Source organism: Lactuca saligna, chromosome 5 (genome assembly GCF_052625555.1).
Source record: "Lactuca saligna cultivar CGN05327 chromosome 5, ASM5262555v1, whole genome shotgun sequence".
In the NCBI taxonomy this organism is placed as follows: Eukaryota; Viridiplantae; Streptophyta; class Magnoliopsida; order Asterales; family Asteraceae; genus Lactuca; species Lactuca saligna.
The window spans coordinates 311,258,697-311,273,639 of record NC_136421.1 but is presented as its reverse complement, the minus strand read 5'-3'; the positions used below and the strand labels follow the sequence as shown (position 1 = coordinate 311,273,639).

Here is a 14,943-nt window from a genome sequence, read left to right as displayed (position 1 = left end):
ATTCGTTATTCACTTATGAATAAAAAGTATGATTTTTTTTTTTTTACAATTTAAGTATCATTCATATATGCATATAGCATATAATAAACATAGTATATTCATATTTTAATATTGGACGATACATTCACTTATGAATATTAACATGGTATATTCATTTGTGAATATTAGATGATATATTCACTTATGAGTATTAAATAATATTTCATATATGAATCATAGTATTTCATGGTATATCAAATGTGAATACTACATATTATATTCACTTGTGAATATTAGATGATATATTCACTTATGAATATTACACAGTATATTCACATATGAATATTACAAGGTATATTCACTTGTAAATATATTCACTTATGAATATTTGAATATATTTTGACAAATATATATAATTTGTATATGTTATTCACATATGAATAACATACAGACTTGCATATTTGTTTTGTGTTTTTAATAATCATATACTAATTCAGGTGAGAAAAATATTCATATGTGAATATAACGTGGTAATTTACTTTATGCATTTCATCAAACAGTTTACAAATTAACTATTTTAAAAATATTAAAAACATCAAGTGATCAATTCCAAATCATCATATACTTCTGATTTTGACTTCAGATGCGACATCCTATGTCTGATCGATTTCTCATTTTGATTTTGATTTCCAAAAATCCAATTGAGAACCTATGAGTACCGATTTTGAGTCCTTCAATGTCGACTGTGACTGCGAGTCCAGAACTCCGATTCCAATTTCATGAACAGCGAAGAAATTCCGATTTAGTTGAAGAAACCTGGATGATTATTGAAAGTTGGAGGAAAATTTTTGATGATGAACGAACTGTTATCGATACGTATTTGAGATTGAAGGTTATTAACATATTTACAAATTTACCACCGTGTTTTTTTATGCTTAGATTAAATAAGTGGCTGAGAATGATTCCCCCATTTTCAATTTTTTTTATTTTCTCAATTGAACCCCCGTGTGTGTGTGTGTGTGTATATATATATATATATATATATATATATATATATATATATATATATATATATATATATGCCTATTTTTATTTTTAGCATAGGACCCCAAAATCAACGAGACGCTATGTATTGTCTAATAATAACAATGCATTACTACTTAGTATTTATACCAAAATTTGTAATGCTGATGTCTGGATAGAATTCAAACACGAAATTGTACAAACCAAAATCCTCTCAAAAACCATCACAGGAATGAAGAAACACCCATCCACACTTATTTATATCAAAGCAATGCGGATTTGAGAGATTTTGTGAACTTTTCTAGTTCTTTAAGTCCTTCCTCAGGGGATTTTGCATCACCCAATATCTTCACCATCGCACTACCCACTATCACACCATCAGCTCCCCATCCAGCCACCTGCAACAATTTTAACACCATACCCTTTTTAAGTATTTTCAATGCATTTGCAATTTACTCATATTAATCAAAGACATGCATGCATACTTGTTTCACATGCTCAGGTGTTGAAATCCCAAACCCAACAGCCACAGGCTTGCTTGATTCCTGTCAATAAATAAAAAGTCAACTCAACCAGTCAATGGTTTTGGTTTTCATTATGTAATGATTGATGATGGATTTGGAAACAAACCGCTTTGATTTCCTGCAAGAGAGATTGAACCTTTGCACTTACTGAAGCTCGAGCCCCTGTCACTCCAATAGAACTCACCTATATATTTTTTTTACATTATTGAAGGGCATTTAAGACATTTTGTTGATAGACAGATGTTTGTCCTCAATGGTAAAAAAGTTGCAATTTTTATGTATAAATAAATACAAAGAGCCTTACAAGGTACAGAAATCCCTCTGTGACTTCAACGATGGCTTTCATCCGTTCTCTAGGAGTAGTGGGAGTTGTTAATAGTACCTTAAGTGAATAAAAATATCCAATAAGTATCAAATAAATAGTACTAGTAGATCTTTAGTGGGATTAAAAAACAAACTTTTTTTTTTTAAAAAAAAAAATTCACAAAAAAACTTTTTTTTAAAACATAAATGACCACAAGCAGAAGCAAAACCTACCAACTCAATCTTATGTTTGGAAGCTTCTCGTCTTAAAATTGCTGTTTCCTCCAGAGGGACATCTGGCACAACGAGTCCTAAAAGTAATACAATTTCAAATCAGCAAGAAACCATTTACCATTAATTTTAGGAACTGAAATTAAGCATGACTTTTAACTTTTACTTTACCATGTACTCCAACTTCTTTAACAGTAATCATGAACTCTTCCACTCCACGTTTAAGAATCGGGTTGTAATAAGTGAACAAAGCAATTGGACAGGATAATTTTGGCACCACCTATTTGGAGTTAAGAGTAAGAGATGAGCTATTAAATGGTGACATCTGATTATAAATAGAAAAGAAACATCTACAGAACACGCAGAATTAATGAAAAAGGTAACAACGTGGATAAATGAAAGATTTTTAGAACATATAAGGAGAAGTGGGAGTTTATTATGTTGGTAAGGTTACCTCGTTCAACATTTTGAGAATTGAATCAAAATTGGTTCCTCTTGCCAGTGATCGAGTGGCTGCAGCCTGCATCAAGAATTTTTTTTTTTTTTTTTTTAAAGAAGGATATGGAAACATTAAAGTATTTTAATAGTTAAAGTATATAGGTGATGATTCACTCCGGATAACCTGGATAACTGGTCCATCGGCTAAGGGATCAGAGTATGGAACGCCCAATTCAATTATATCTGATCCACAAGAGTCGAGCACCTTCAATGCTTCTGCTGTTGTTGATAGGTCAGGATCACCGGCTGTAATATATGGTATGAATGCTACCTTTGGAGCAGAAAAGAGTTCGTAAGAACGAGCTTTTTACATAAAAGAAAGTACAAACCCTACATTACATGATTACAATCACAAATCCATAACGAACAGTCCGGGCATCATCTATCTAATCCAACTTATCAAGAGCACAAAAATCAACTCAACAACTAGAAATGGACATTTCTAGTTAATAAACCACGAGACTTCAACGAGAATCAAGCAGAAGAGCGATAAAAACCCTAAAATCACTTACTTTTCCTTCTCGTTTCAATTTGGTGAAGGTCTCAGACAGTCCGAGAGTCGACGAAGCGACGGAGAAAGTTGCCATTGGAGGACTGAAGGATGATTTACGAGAAAAGGGAACAGAGCTTCGAGAATCGAGACGGAAGAGGGAATGGGATTTGTTGTGTTGGAAGTGAATGAAGGTAGCCGATTTCGCTGTAATGGCCATGTACACCTCTTCGTGTCGATTGGGGGGATTCGGTATTCTGCGGCCGGGTTGAAGGCCAAAAGGTTTTGTATAAAGAAGCTCGATGAATTTCTGTTTACCCCCTCGACTATTTTAATAGTGACCATCGTTTTGAACTTTTACAAAAGGGAAAATGATTTATATGGGTAACTATGTTTAAAATTTGTTCAAAAAATATATTCAAGTTTGGTGTGTTCTAAAAACACCATTTAAGTAAAGCATTTATACAAAAAAACACCAACAAAGTACATTCTTTGTTCAAATTTAATCTTTGGTAACCGATAGTTACCGGTAAAAAATAAGTAAAGGAAAAAAAACAATAGGAAATGACTCAAAAAGGTAACTATGTTTCAAAATCGTTCAAAAAACATCATCCAAGTAAACTTTTTATACAAAAAACACCAACAAACTATATGTTTTGTTCAAATATTACCCACTGGTAATTGGTTCTTACAGGTTAAATGATAACTTGGTTTGATTATTATGACGTGACATAATAATGATTGACAAAACAATAAATGATATATTCCTCCTTTAAAAACCGATTTATGGTTTCTTCATGAACGAATAACTTCTTCTTCTAAAGTGATGATCTCGAACTCAAATCCAAAACCCTAACTCTTAACTTAAGGCAAAAAGGGCTCCTTTACCCCTGCCTCAATGGGCCTTCCTCCTCCTAAGGCCCAAATCCATAAAAAGCCGAAAAAGACATCCAAGCCCAACTATAAGGCATCTAAGGCCTAACATGGCCCAAGAACCCCCAATATGGCCTTAAGCCCAAAAAATGACATACTACAATCAGGTGGGCCTGATACCTAACTTAAACAAGTCTGTGCATAATCCCATCATATGTTGTAGCCTCTGCGATCCAGATGTCGAGCCAGTATGCCCGACGTACTCCTCGCGTACGCCCAACGTACTCCGCTAGGGTCAATAATCGCCAATCTTCTGAAGGCCATAACTTCTTCATTTTAAGTGTGATTTTGTTATTCTTTATATCTACGGGAGCTAATTTAGGCATCAGAAAGCCATACTGAGGGTTATGGCCTTTACATTGCAATTCTTAGTGTTACCTTAATGCTAAATTAGATTTCGTCATTCCAAGGTCCAACCGAGGGTAGGGAACGAGTGTTCGGTTTGTGTTTGAGCCCATTGGCATATCAGTAAGTATAAGTTCGAGCCTTTATGAAGTTTGGGTTTATGTTAGAAAGGTTTTATGGCAAGGGAGAGTTGATAGTATTGTAGAGCTTCTCGTTTCCTTCACATGGATATAAAGAACAAAATTAGACTTAGAATGAACAAGTTATGGCTGAAGGAAGATTGGAGGTTCTTGAGCCTAGCCGAGTACGATAGGCGTACGTAGGAGTACATTGGGCATACTTGCATAAAATCCAGATCGCAGAGGCTTCAGCATATGTTGGGCGTATGAATGGACTTGTTAAAGTTGGGCATCAGGCCCACCTGATTGTAGCAGGTCATTTTTTAGGCTTAAGGTCATGTTAGGGGTTCTTGGATGCCTTTTTGGGCTTTTTATGGATTTGGGCATTAGGGGGAGGAAGGCCCATTGAGGCATGGGTAAAGGAGCCCTTTTTGCCTTAAGTTAAGAGTTAGCGTTTTGGACTTGAGTTCGAGATCATCACTTTAGAAGAAGAAGAGCAATCATAGGAGAAGAAGAAGTTATTCGTTCATAAAGAAACCCTAAATCGGTTTTTAAAGGAGGAATATATCATTTATTGTTTTGTCAATCATCATTATGCCATGCTATAATAGTTAAGCCAAGTTATCATTTAACCTGTAAGAACCAATTACCGGTGGGTAATATTTGAACAAAACATATAATTTGTTGGTGTTTTTTGTACAAAAAGTTTACTTGGATGGTGTTTTTTGAACAAACCAAACTTTGATGGTGTTTTTTGAATGATTTTGAAACATAGTTACCTCTTTGAGTCATTTCCTATTGTTTTTTTTTCCTTTACTTATTGTTTATCGGTAGTTGCCGGTTACCAAAGGTCAAATTTGAACAAAGAATGTACTTCGTTGGTGTTTTTTGTACAAATACTTTATTTGGATGGTGTTTTTTGGACACACCAAACTTGAATGATATTTTTTGAACGATTTTGAAACATAGTTACCCATATAAGTCATTTTCCCTTACAAAAACGATTTTGAAACCAAATGTGAAACATCAAAAAGATAGTCCCCCAATTGAAGATTATTTTCAATATATTTCATTGTTTGTATCAAAAATGAATTTTGAAATTTATTTTACCCTTAACACCTCATTTATTGTCGTCTCATACTTTGCATTCCTTCAAATAAGTTATCTAAAAACATTCTCATAATGGTTGAATGGAAGAGGAACACATTATGACATCACAAAGCTGCTCGTTCCATTTTTATGGTTCTATTTGTTTTTGACAAATTATATTATAAAGTGTTGACATATGCGTACATATACGCTAACATAAAGGTTGTTTGAAGCAACTAAATGTTGATGAAAATAGTGTGGTATATAAAAGTAGAACATTTTACAGTGAATAACTTTTACGTGTTATGTGTGAATATCCTGTAACACTTTCGTAATGCAAGCAAATGCACATCACTGTGAAATTGTTTAATTTCATGTTTTATGGTTCTATATCGTTTGTTTGTTTTGTAACATCCTAATTTATGGAATAAAAGTATATTTAAAACATAACTTTCAAACTTTAATCAAAATAAAAATCATTTGTAAAAGAAAAACATTCATGATATGAAACATTTAAAACATAACATCAAAGTTTTCTAAAAATGTTGCATAAACCAAAATACCGAAGTCATAATCTCATATTATATCTCAAAATGTCATATTAATAGAAAACTAAAAATCCATGAGAATGTGAAATGTTGTCACACTCATGCCAATTTATTTCATATGTCTACCACGGAGGGTACTGAAAAAGGGTTAATAAACAATAGGTAAGTATAAAACTTAGTAATCATACACATTACTCATTTATTATATCACGGATGCGGATTTTCCATCTATCAACCCTAATGATTTTCTCACAACTGCAGCTCATTTTAGAAGTCGTCAAACTGATCAATTTAGCATCGGAGCCTATAGTGTTGCAATGAACTTTTTGAAAGATTATGTCATCGAATTCTATAGATCTGACTTTGAGCTCACACACTTTTTTGGAACAGAAAAAGTGTTGGCAAAAATCCCTTATGAACTTCTAGAAGCCCAAATCCTAGCGGAAGGTCCAATTGAAGGACAAGAAATCGGATACATTTATCTGAAGAAGAACTCGGATACATCTATCTGAAGAAGAAGACCAACAAGAAAGAATTATTCCGAGTCTTGGATAAGAATCTCATTCCTTCATCCGTTTTGAAAAAGTCCATCGCCAATGTTGCCAAGAGTGATGCTCCAGAGCATGTGAAGAATAAGCTTATCAACCATCTCAAATGATATTTAGAAGTCCAAATGTGACTCTACAACGCTTACCTTTTCATATAAGAAGAAGCCAACTAAGTTGATTGATTGCTAAGTTCACTTATGGGGAGGTTGTTAATACATGAAAAATGAACCTCTAGCAATCCGAAGTAATGAAGATATGAAGTCAACTTATGTCCGAGATGTTAAGTGTTCTGAAGCATATCAATTCCAAGATAAAGATAACTTGAAGTCAGAAGTTTGTACAAGCATTAAATGTGTTTTGTCTTTATATTGATGTAACATTTCTTAGGACCAAACCGTGTGAATCTTTTAAGTGTCAGTTTGTCAAACACTTATTTATATCCAGTCCTTAAAATGTGTCGGTGGTTTGTACCAACTTCTTCCTTCACTATTTAAAGAGTGAATGTTTCATGAGTTTGTAACCAAGAATAGATATATCGATATTCTCTTTACATCAATCTATTATCTTTTGCAAGTCAAACTTCTTTCATTCGCATTCTTCTTGTCTAAAATCATCTTTACTATAACATCCATAAATTTCAAGTCAATTTAAACTTTTCAAAAACAACCTGATTTCATTAATTCGTTACAAAAAGGTTTTCAATACATTTATTATCAGAGTATTTTCACAGAACCACATCATAAACACATAAAACATGAGGAGCGGTACAATCACGCCTTCGCCTTGCCACGGTCTCTTGAAGTACCTGAAAACATTTAAACCACAACTCTAAGCCCGAAAGCTTAGTGATTTACCCCCAAAATACCAACCACATATACCATACACATAACATATCATAACATAACAGAATACAGAACAGCCATGCACTTCGGGTCTACTATGTGACTGGTTCACCGCACCGGGCCTTCAGTTCACCTGGTCCACCCTCCGAGTCTATCCATATCCATCGAGTCTGAAGTGTGGTTGGTCCGCCCGCACATGGCCTTCAACCCACCTCGTCCACTCTTTGAGTCTACAGTATGACTGGTCCGCCCACACCGGGCCTTCAGTCGGCCTGGTCCACTCTCCGAGACTCGGCATGTCTAGTCCACCCTCGTGGGGCCTACAGCCTATCCGGACCGCTCGTTGGGCCTTTAGGATAACCGGTCCGCCCTGGGTATGTTGGCCTACAGCACAAAGCAGGACCCGCCTCAACCCAACCCCAGTCCAACAACCATGTGCACATAAACATCCAATCATATAACAATTCACATCCAAACAAACCGATCGAGCAGATCACATACCATAACATCATCCTAAACAGGATACCGACTTAACTGGGTCTCTAACATATACCACCCTAACTACCAGGATGCAAACATAGCAAAGCAATAACATAACAACGATACCCGGATTACAATCCGATAAAGGGTCGACCTTCGTGCCTTAGTGTGACATCCCCAAAATCTCGGCCAGAAAAGACCGATTTCATTTATGCTTTTTAAAATAATTTTCAGAGTAAATCCTTTTAATTTTAAAAGAGATGCGGAATTTGTTCCCAAAAACAAAACATGATAAAATAGATATTTATCAAAACATTTCATAAAGAAATATGATTTCATTTCACAATCAAAAGTCGGGATGTCATGTTCCGATACAGATCATAAAGCATAAACAATAGCATTACAAGTCATTCAACAAATATATACATATACAGACTTGTAAACAAAACAACTTGATGTTCGCCCATCTTAAGCTCTTGCGCCACTTCCTGTAAAATAAATCAACTGAGTGGGTCAGGCTTGGGAGCCTGGTGAGCATATAGGGTTTTCAACCCACAATAATTATATTTAATTTCAACAATCAACAATAAACCCGATTACCCATTCCCGTTATCCTCACCTTACGTTCCTAAAAATAACATCTATTATAAGGAACCTATTTCAGGATTTTTCATCGGGATGGACATTACTGCAGAGGGGCTTCCTCAACATTAAGTGTCCTAAAGGCAACCATGTGGGGGATAGAGTACACCGGTGAACACGTCGTTCACAACACCTACAGGTAATGAGCCTGCTAGTGTTCCACAGGACAGTCTAGAATAGTCCGTGGTCGTCATCCATACTCTGCTGAATGACTAGAATAACACCAATAACACCGAGGCCTCTCATTTGTTTATTACACACCAATTATCTACCCATGTTCTACCCAACATATTAGTAGATAAAAATATACGTTTTTATACATAGTTTAAAAACCTGTATAACATGCTTTAAGCAATACATATTCCACATAACAGATGAGGCATACACACATAACACGTATTTCATAGAGAATACATCATATCTATAAGATAGAAGAGAGTGAATATACACTCATACGTATAACAACCAAATATATACACATAACACGTATTTTATAGGAAATACTTCATAATATTGCGTTGGAATGAAAATAACTACACACTCACTTGATCAAAAGATGATCGGGCAGCACTACGGCTTGCAGAAGAGGTGTTTCTCCGTAGATCTGGAAGATCTTCACAAAACCGGGCTCCTCGCGGGCAGCGTTTCGGCTCGGGAATAACGCTCTTCGGGATCCTCGGGGCTTCGGATCTTACTTCGGGGCTCGGGAATGATACCGGGGCTTTGGGGCATAAACGACACGCAAAACGAGGCAAAACTTAGAGAGAGGGAAGAGTTTGAACAAGAGAAAATGGCTGAATTCGAGTTCTATTTATAGGCTGCTGGGTCTGGGATTACGCGGGGCGTACTCAAATTACGCGGGGCGTACTCAGTACGCGGGGCATACTCGGGTTACGCAGGGCGTACTTTGACGTCACTGTGTGCGTCGACTGGTGGCACTCGAGTATTGGTCAGACAAGTTGCATCCGACTGAGTACGCGGGGGGTACACAAATTACGCGGGGCGTAATTGACTTGTCAAACTTCTAAATTGCGTAACTTTCGCATACGAGCTCCGTTTTCGACGTTCTTTATATCCACGCGAAGGTCAGACCATACTCTACAACTTTCATTTAGACTCTGTCGGCTAATTTTGAATTTTATTTTTATTATTTATTTTTAGAAGGCCGGGACAGAAAAATTTCGTTATAAATTCATAACTTCTTCGTCTGACGTCCGTCCTCGCCTAACTTGTCATCGTTTCGCTACTAACAACGAGATCTTCGTTTCTCATTTAGATTGTTTCGGCTAAAAACCGCTCGATCTCAAATCGAGTATTCGGGCTGCATACTGCCACGTCGAAACTTCAGAAAATCATAACTTCCTCATACGAAGTCAGATTTGGGCGTTCCTTTTATGCATGCTCTCGGTTTAATGAAATCTACGACTTTCGTTTAGATCGCTAAGGCTAAATATCGCTCTATCTTAAATTCATATTTTACGTCACTCAGCGTCGTACCGGTTTTGTCTCGAAACTTCGACAGGTCATAACTTCTTCGTTATAACTCAGATTTTGGCATTCCTTATATCTCCGAAATCCTTGTTTCAACCACTACAACTTTATGCAAAGATGTCGGGCTTATCTCACACTTAAATTTTGACGCTTATTTTATTCTTAATTCATTAAATTATAAAAATTAAGAAAATACAAACATAAATCACATAATTCAAATAATTCACAAATAATACATTCTTATTATTTCAAGTTGAGTTACAAGGTTAACCTAGACTATTACATTGCTAAAAATGGCAAGCCTAGAAACACGGGCGTTACACTTAGACTATGTCGATATAGTGAGGATAACTTACCTCGCAACTGCTGAAACTATGAACTGAAGAAGCAGATTCCCGAATCACCGACTCACCAAAAATCCCGAACTATTCGAAGCAGGAAAACAATCATTAGTCCAAGCACAATATCCTTCCAAGGGTAAATTGACCATTTTACCCTTAACCCAAATTGTTCCATGACCAAAGCCCAACACCAGAATATGAAGGGCCCAACACTAGGTAATCTCTCAAGCCTACTGTTGGTCCAAAGACCAAAAGTCCGAAACAAAACCCAATATTGGCCCAATTTACTAAATTGGGTCCTCCTCACCAAACGGGCCTAGATCCAAGGTCCATAATAATTAGTGAGTCCAAAATAGTCCATCCATAATGTCCAGTCACGGCCTAAGCTCTAATGGCCCAATAACATCCCAATCTCTTAAGGCCCAAAATGAAAACCCAACAGAGGGAGTACGTTGGGCGTACCCTCCTTGGTACGTTGGGCGTACAACGATGTTTCACGAATTGAAATCGGGAAACAGACCCACTATGCTGGACGTACTCCCATTTACGCGGGGCGTAACTCCGCTGAACTACAACTTCTCATAATATCTTAATGGCTTAAGCTCTTAAGCCCAAACTTCGAATCCATAGACCAAATATGCCTAGGATTCATAAAGTCTCAAACTTTATTACTTGGGATGTCCATAAAGCTCTTAATCCAATGTCTTAATCCATTAAGACCTATCTATATCACATATAAGACAACCAAAGCCCTTAGGACCTCATTTTTCTTACTCAAGACCTCTCCTAAGGTCTAAAAGGACAACTAATCTCAACCAACTCGAATCATGCATCAAGATGAGGTTTTGGGACAAGAATGACTTCAAAACTTCACAACACATAGATCTACACAATATGATTGTCAAGCCAGAGACTTTTTACCTCAAAAGGGCCTCAGAAGATGATGTATTTCCAGATCTACAAGCTCCAGCCAGTCAACGCCTTCTTTGACAACTTCCTCTTTCTTCTTCTAGACTCTCCTTTGCCAAAACAAGCTTTCTAAGGTCAAACACACCCAACGATGGAGGTGGAACGACTATCTAGGGCTTCTGAGGAAGAGAGATTGTTTATGGAGGCTAGGGTGAGAACCATTAGGTTCCTTATATAGTAGCTGGCTCTAAATTTAGGGTTTTTGAATGATAGACGTACGTTGGGCGTACATCCAGTATGTTGGGCGTACGTCGAGAGAGCTTCGCGTTCCTTTCCTTCATTACGCTGGGCGTACCCGACCAAACACATGCATGCATGCTTGGCATGCATGGGACCCCTTTGCTAAACTTCCCCCTTAGGGATCATTGCTGCCAATATCTTTAATTTACAACATCTCCTCCATCATAAGTTCGTTCCCGTCAACTTTATATCCATATTAAGGACCGAAACGCCCTTACTCTTGATTTCGGAAACCCATAAATAGATATTTCAAGAACGGGGCATTACAATTCTCCCCCACTTAAATTAGGTTTCATCCTCGAAGCCTGCGGCAACACAACTTCCGAACAACCCCTGCACTGCAGATTTCGATTACCCATCAACTCAGGTTCTTGCAACCTTACTAGTGCGTCTTCCCTATCATGGTCTCCAGGTCCTTGGCCTCCGATCGAAATCTTTTATACCGCCCCCAGCATCTGTCCAAACTACTCCCGAGTTTGTTAACTTGCTGTCTCACCTTCCTTTGTTCCAAATCTCCAATCTGGAGCCACTAACCTCCTCCTTTTCCAAGGAGTTGAACATATGACTGAGGCACAACGGTCATCCATTTACTCCACTTCCTCCCCTAACGGAGGACCCACGCACCTTCCGGAGCTACATACCTTTTCCTTTCCAGGAAATCCACCCGACAACTCCTACACGTATGCGCGTGCCACTGAGCTAAACTCCACTCTACAGTATCCATGTAGAGCAACTGCTATTCTCGAACTTCACCTACTCTGATTTTACCCGCAAGGACTCTCGGGTCCATGCACTGCCTTCCACTAACATGATCAATACTTGGGGCCAGACCATATCAATCACCATATCATGGCGACATATTCTCTCATTCTCCTCATACTGATCCACTAACACATACAGAGTCTTTAGCATGGTTGGACCGCCCCTCCAGGCCTTCAACCCATATGGACCACTCTCGGAACCTTCAGCATGTCTAGACCGCCCTCCTGGGCCTTCAGCCTGTCTGGACCGTTCTCAGAACCTTCAGCATGTCTGGACCGCCTCTCTGGGCCTGCAGACTGTCTGGACCGTTTCCCGAGCCTTCGACCTGACTGGTACACCTTCTAGCCTTCAGTTGTCTCGGTCTGCTCAACTATCATACATCAACTCGAACTCTCTTTCTCAGGAATCTCTCGCGAACCTACTGTTCTTGCCCTCCAGGGGTTCCGAACTCTAACTCGTTCCTATACTTTGATCCCGGCCTAATCCCGGGCCTCTCATTAACCAATCACCTTTCCAGTAACCCCGTTCTGTACCCTATCCCATCTGTCTGCCCCTTACTCATACCAGTCCACACTCTTGGCTGACTGAATATTGTTGAATCCCACACAGCTAATCACTCTCAAACACTTGTCGATCCTTTAGAGAATCTTCCAACTCTCCCCCACTTAGAACACTGACCTCCAAATACCGGTGACTCATCCGGCCAAGAACAATCATCTCTATCCCATACCTTCCTTATCCATAAAACTACTTTCCTCTGAACGAGTAACCTTCACAAAACTGCTCTCCCGACATTGTACATCTCGAATCCTAAAAGAGTCCGACTCCCAGATGAACACTTCTCACATCGTGAATGCTAACAACAAGACCACGCAACCAATCCTGACCATCCATCCCTTGGATACTAACCGACTCCTCAATAATACAATAAACCCGAAAAATCAAACGAATGCAATACCATGAATTTTGCGAACAAGACTAGCAGATATAATACTTCATAACAACCATAAGATAACAAGATATCAAAAAGGAAACATACCTGCAACTAAATCCGGATATGCCCTAACCTCCTCTGCTATAAGCTGAAATGCACAACCCGGAGCCCTTGGGGGATCTGCACCACCCTGACTTCAACCCATAATCCTCAAAGTGGCCGGTGCTGGAGCCTGCACCGGTCCTGCAACAAGCTGTGGATAGTTGGCCCTCATGTGACCAACCTGATGATACTGGTAACAAATCCTCATATCCTGAACCGGGGATGACTGGCGACAATCCCTCGCATAATGCCCCTCTCTCTCGCACTTGCGGCACGCACCACCGGACCTACAAACTCCGGTGTTACCCTTCCCGCACTTCCCACAAGTGCGGCTTCCCTGATCTCCCAACCTAGCATCAACTGTCTTGGACCATTTCGGTGCCGGCTGCGACTGTACCGGAGCCTTCCTCTGCTCTCTCAACTGTAACTCGATCTCCAACTCTCGCCGCCTAGCGGCTTCCTGCAACTCCAACAATGTCTCACACCTCTGCATAGACACAGAGTGCCTGATATCCCTCTTCAGCATACTCATATATCGAGACATATGAGCCTGCTCGGAATCAAACTCAGTGAAAAACATCGCCCTCTCAGTGAACATCCTGGTGATCTCCGTCACCGACTCGGAGTCGTGCTTCAACTCCAGGAACTTCTGAGCTAATCTCTCCCTCTCAACTCGTGGAGCATAGCGAGTACTGAACATCTCTCTGAACTGATCCCAAGAAATCGCAACTCGCTGCGCATCAGAATACGATCCCGTGGTCAACCTCCACCAATCCTTTACCCCGAGCCTCAAAAGGTTAAGAGCACACCTCACCCTCTGATCAACAGGGCATGAACACATGAAGAAACACCCCTCTACGTCTGATAACCATCTAATAGCAACAATCGGGTCCTTAACTCCATCGAGGGTAGGAGGCTTCGTATTATCAAAGTCCCGATACTAAAAACCTCTACCGGTTCCTCCCCTGCCGTTGTAGCTGCCGCGGCAGCCGTCTCTTTAAGAGCTGCATAACGCTCATCAAAATACTCGACCATGGCGGTCTTAATCGACCCAAACAGTTCCGACAACTCGACCCGGAACATTGCAGCAACCTCATCATGCAGGATCTCACGAATCCTAGCATCCAACTCGTCTGTGCTCATCTGACCAATAACCTCGGGTGGTGCCGACCCACCCTGACCACCTCCTCTTGCTCCCGATCCTGACCCGGATCCACTCCCAGCATGCCTCGTAACCACCATACTGAAATACACCACAAACATCAGATACCTCCCACTAACTCGGGAACCGACTCTCAACCTTGCCCTAGGGGTTGTGACTTCCTTGATACGCGTATGGGTCCTGTGCTTTTAGTAGTACGGGCCCATACTACCTTCCACACCTACCCATATTTATATCAAGTATCACCACAACACCCTGGCGAAGAATAGGCATAACAAGCACTCAACCCTCACTCCTAGAGGAAGACTGGAAATCTCATACAGAAAGAAACCCTAGGCTAGCAGGCAT

General features: G+C 39.3%; 1 protein-coding gene across 1 annotated transcript; it reads right to left on the bottom strand.

Moving 5' to 3' along the window:
• Positions 1-1,111: 1,111 nt before the first annotated feature.
• LOC145048594 (tryptophan synthase alpha chain-like) lies at positions 1,112-3,340 on the bottom strand. Its single transcript, XM_078997126.1, has 9 exons — positions 3,071-3,340; positions 2,683-2,829; positions 2,515-2,580; positions 2,232-2,340; positions 2,064-2,140; positions 1,831-1,908; positions 1,633-1,710; positions 1,488-1,547; positions 1,112-1,400 (listed from the first exon to the last, which is right to left on the bottom strand). The coding sequence occupies exons 1-9, from the start codon at positions 3,266-3,268 to the stop codon at positions 1,266-1,268; spliced, it is 948 nt and encodes a 315-aa protein (XP_078853252.1). The 5' UTR covers positions 3,269-3,340; the 3' UTR covers positions 1,112-1,265.
• Between the last annotated feature and the right edge of the window lie 11,603 nt (positions 3,341-14,943).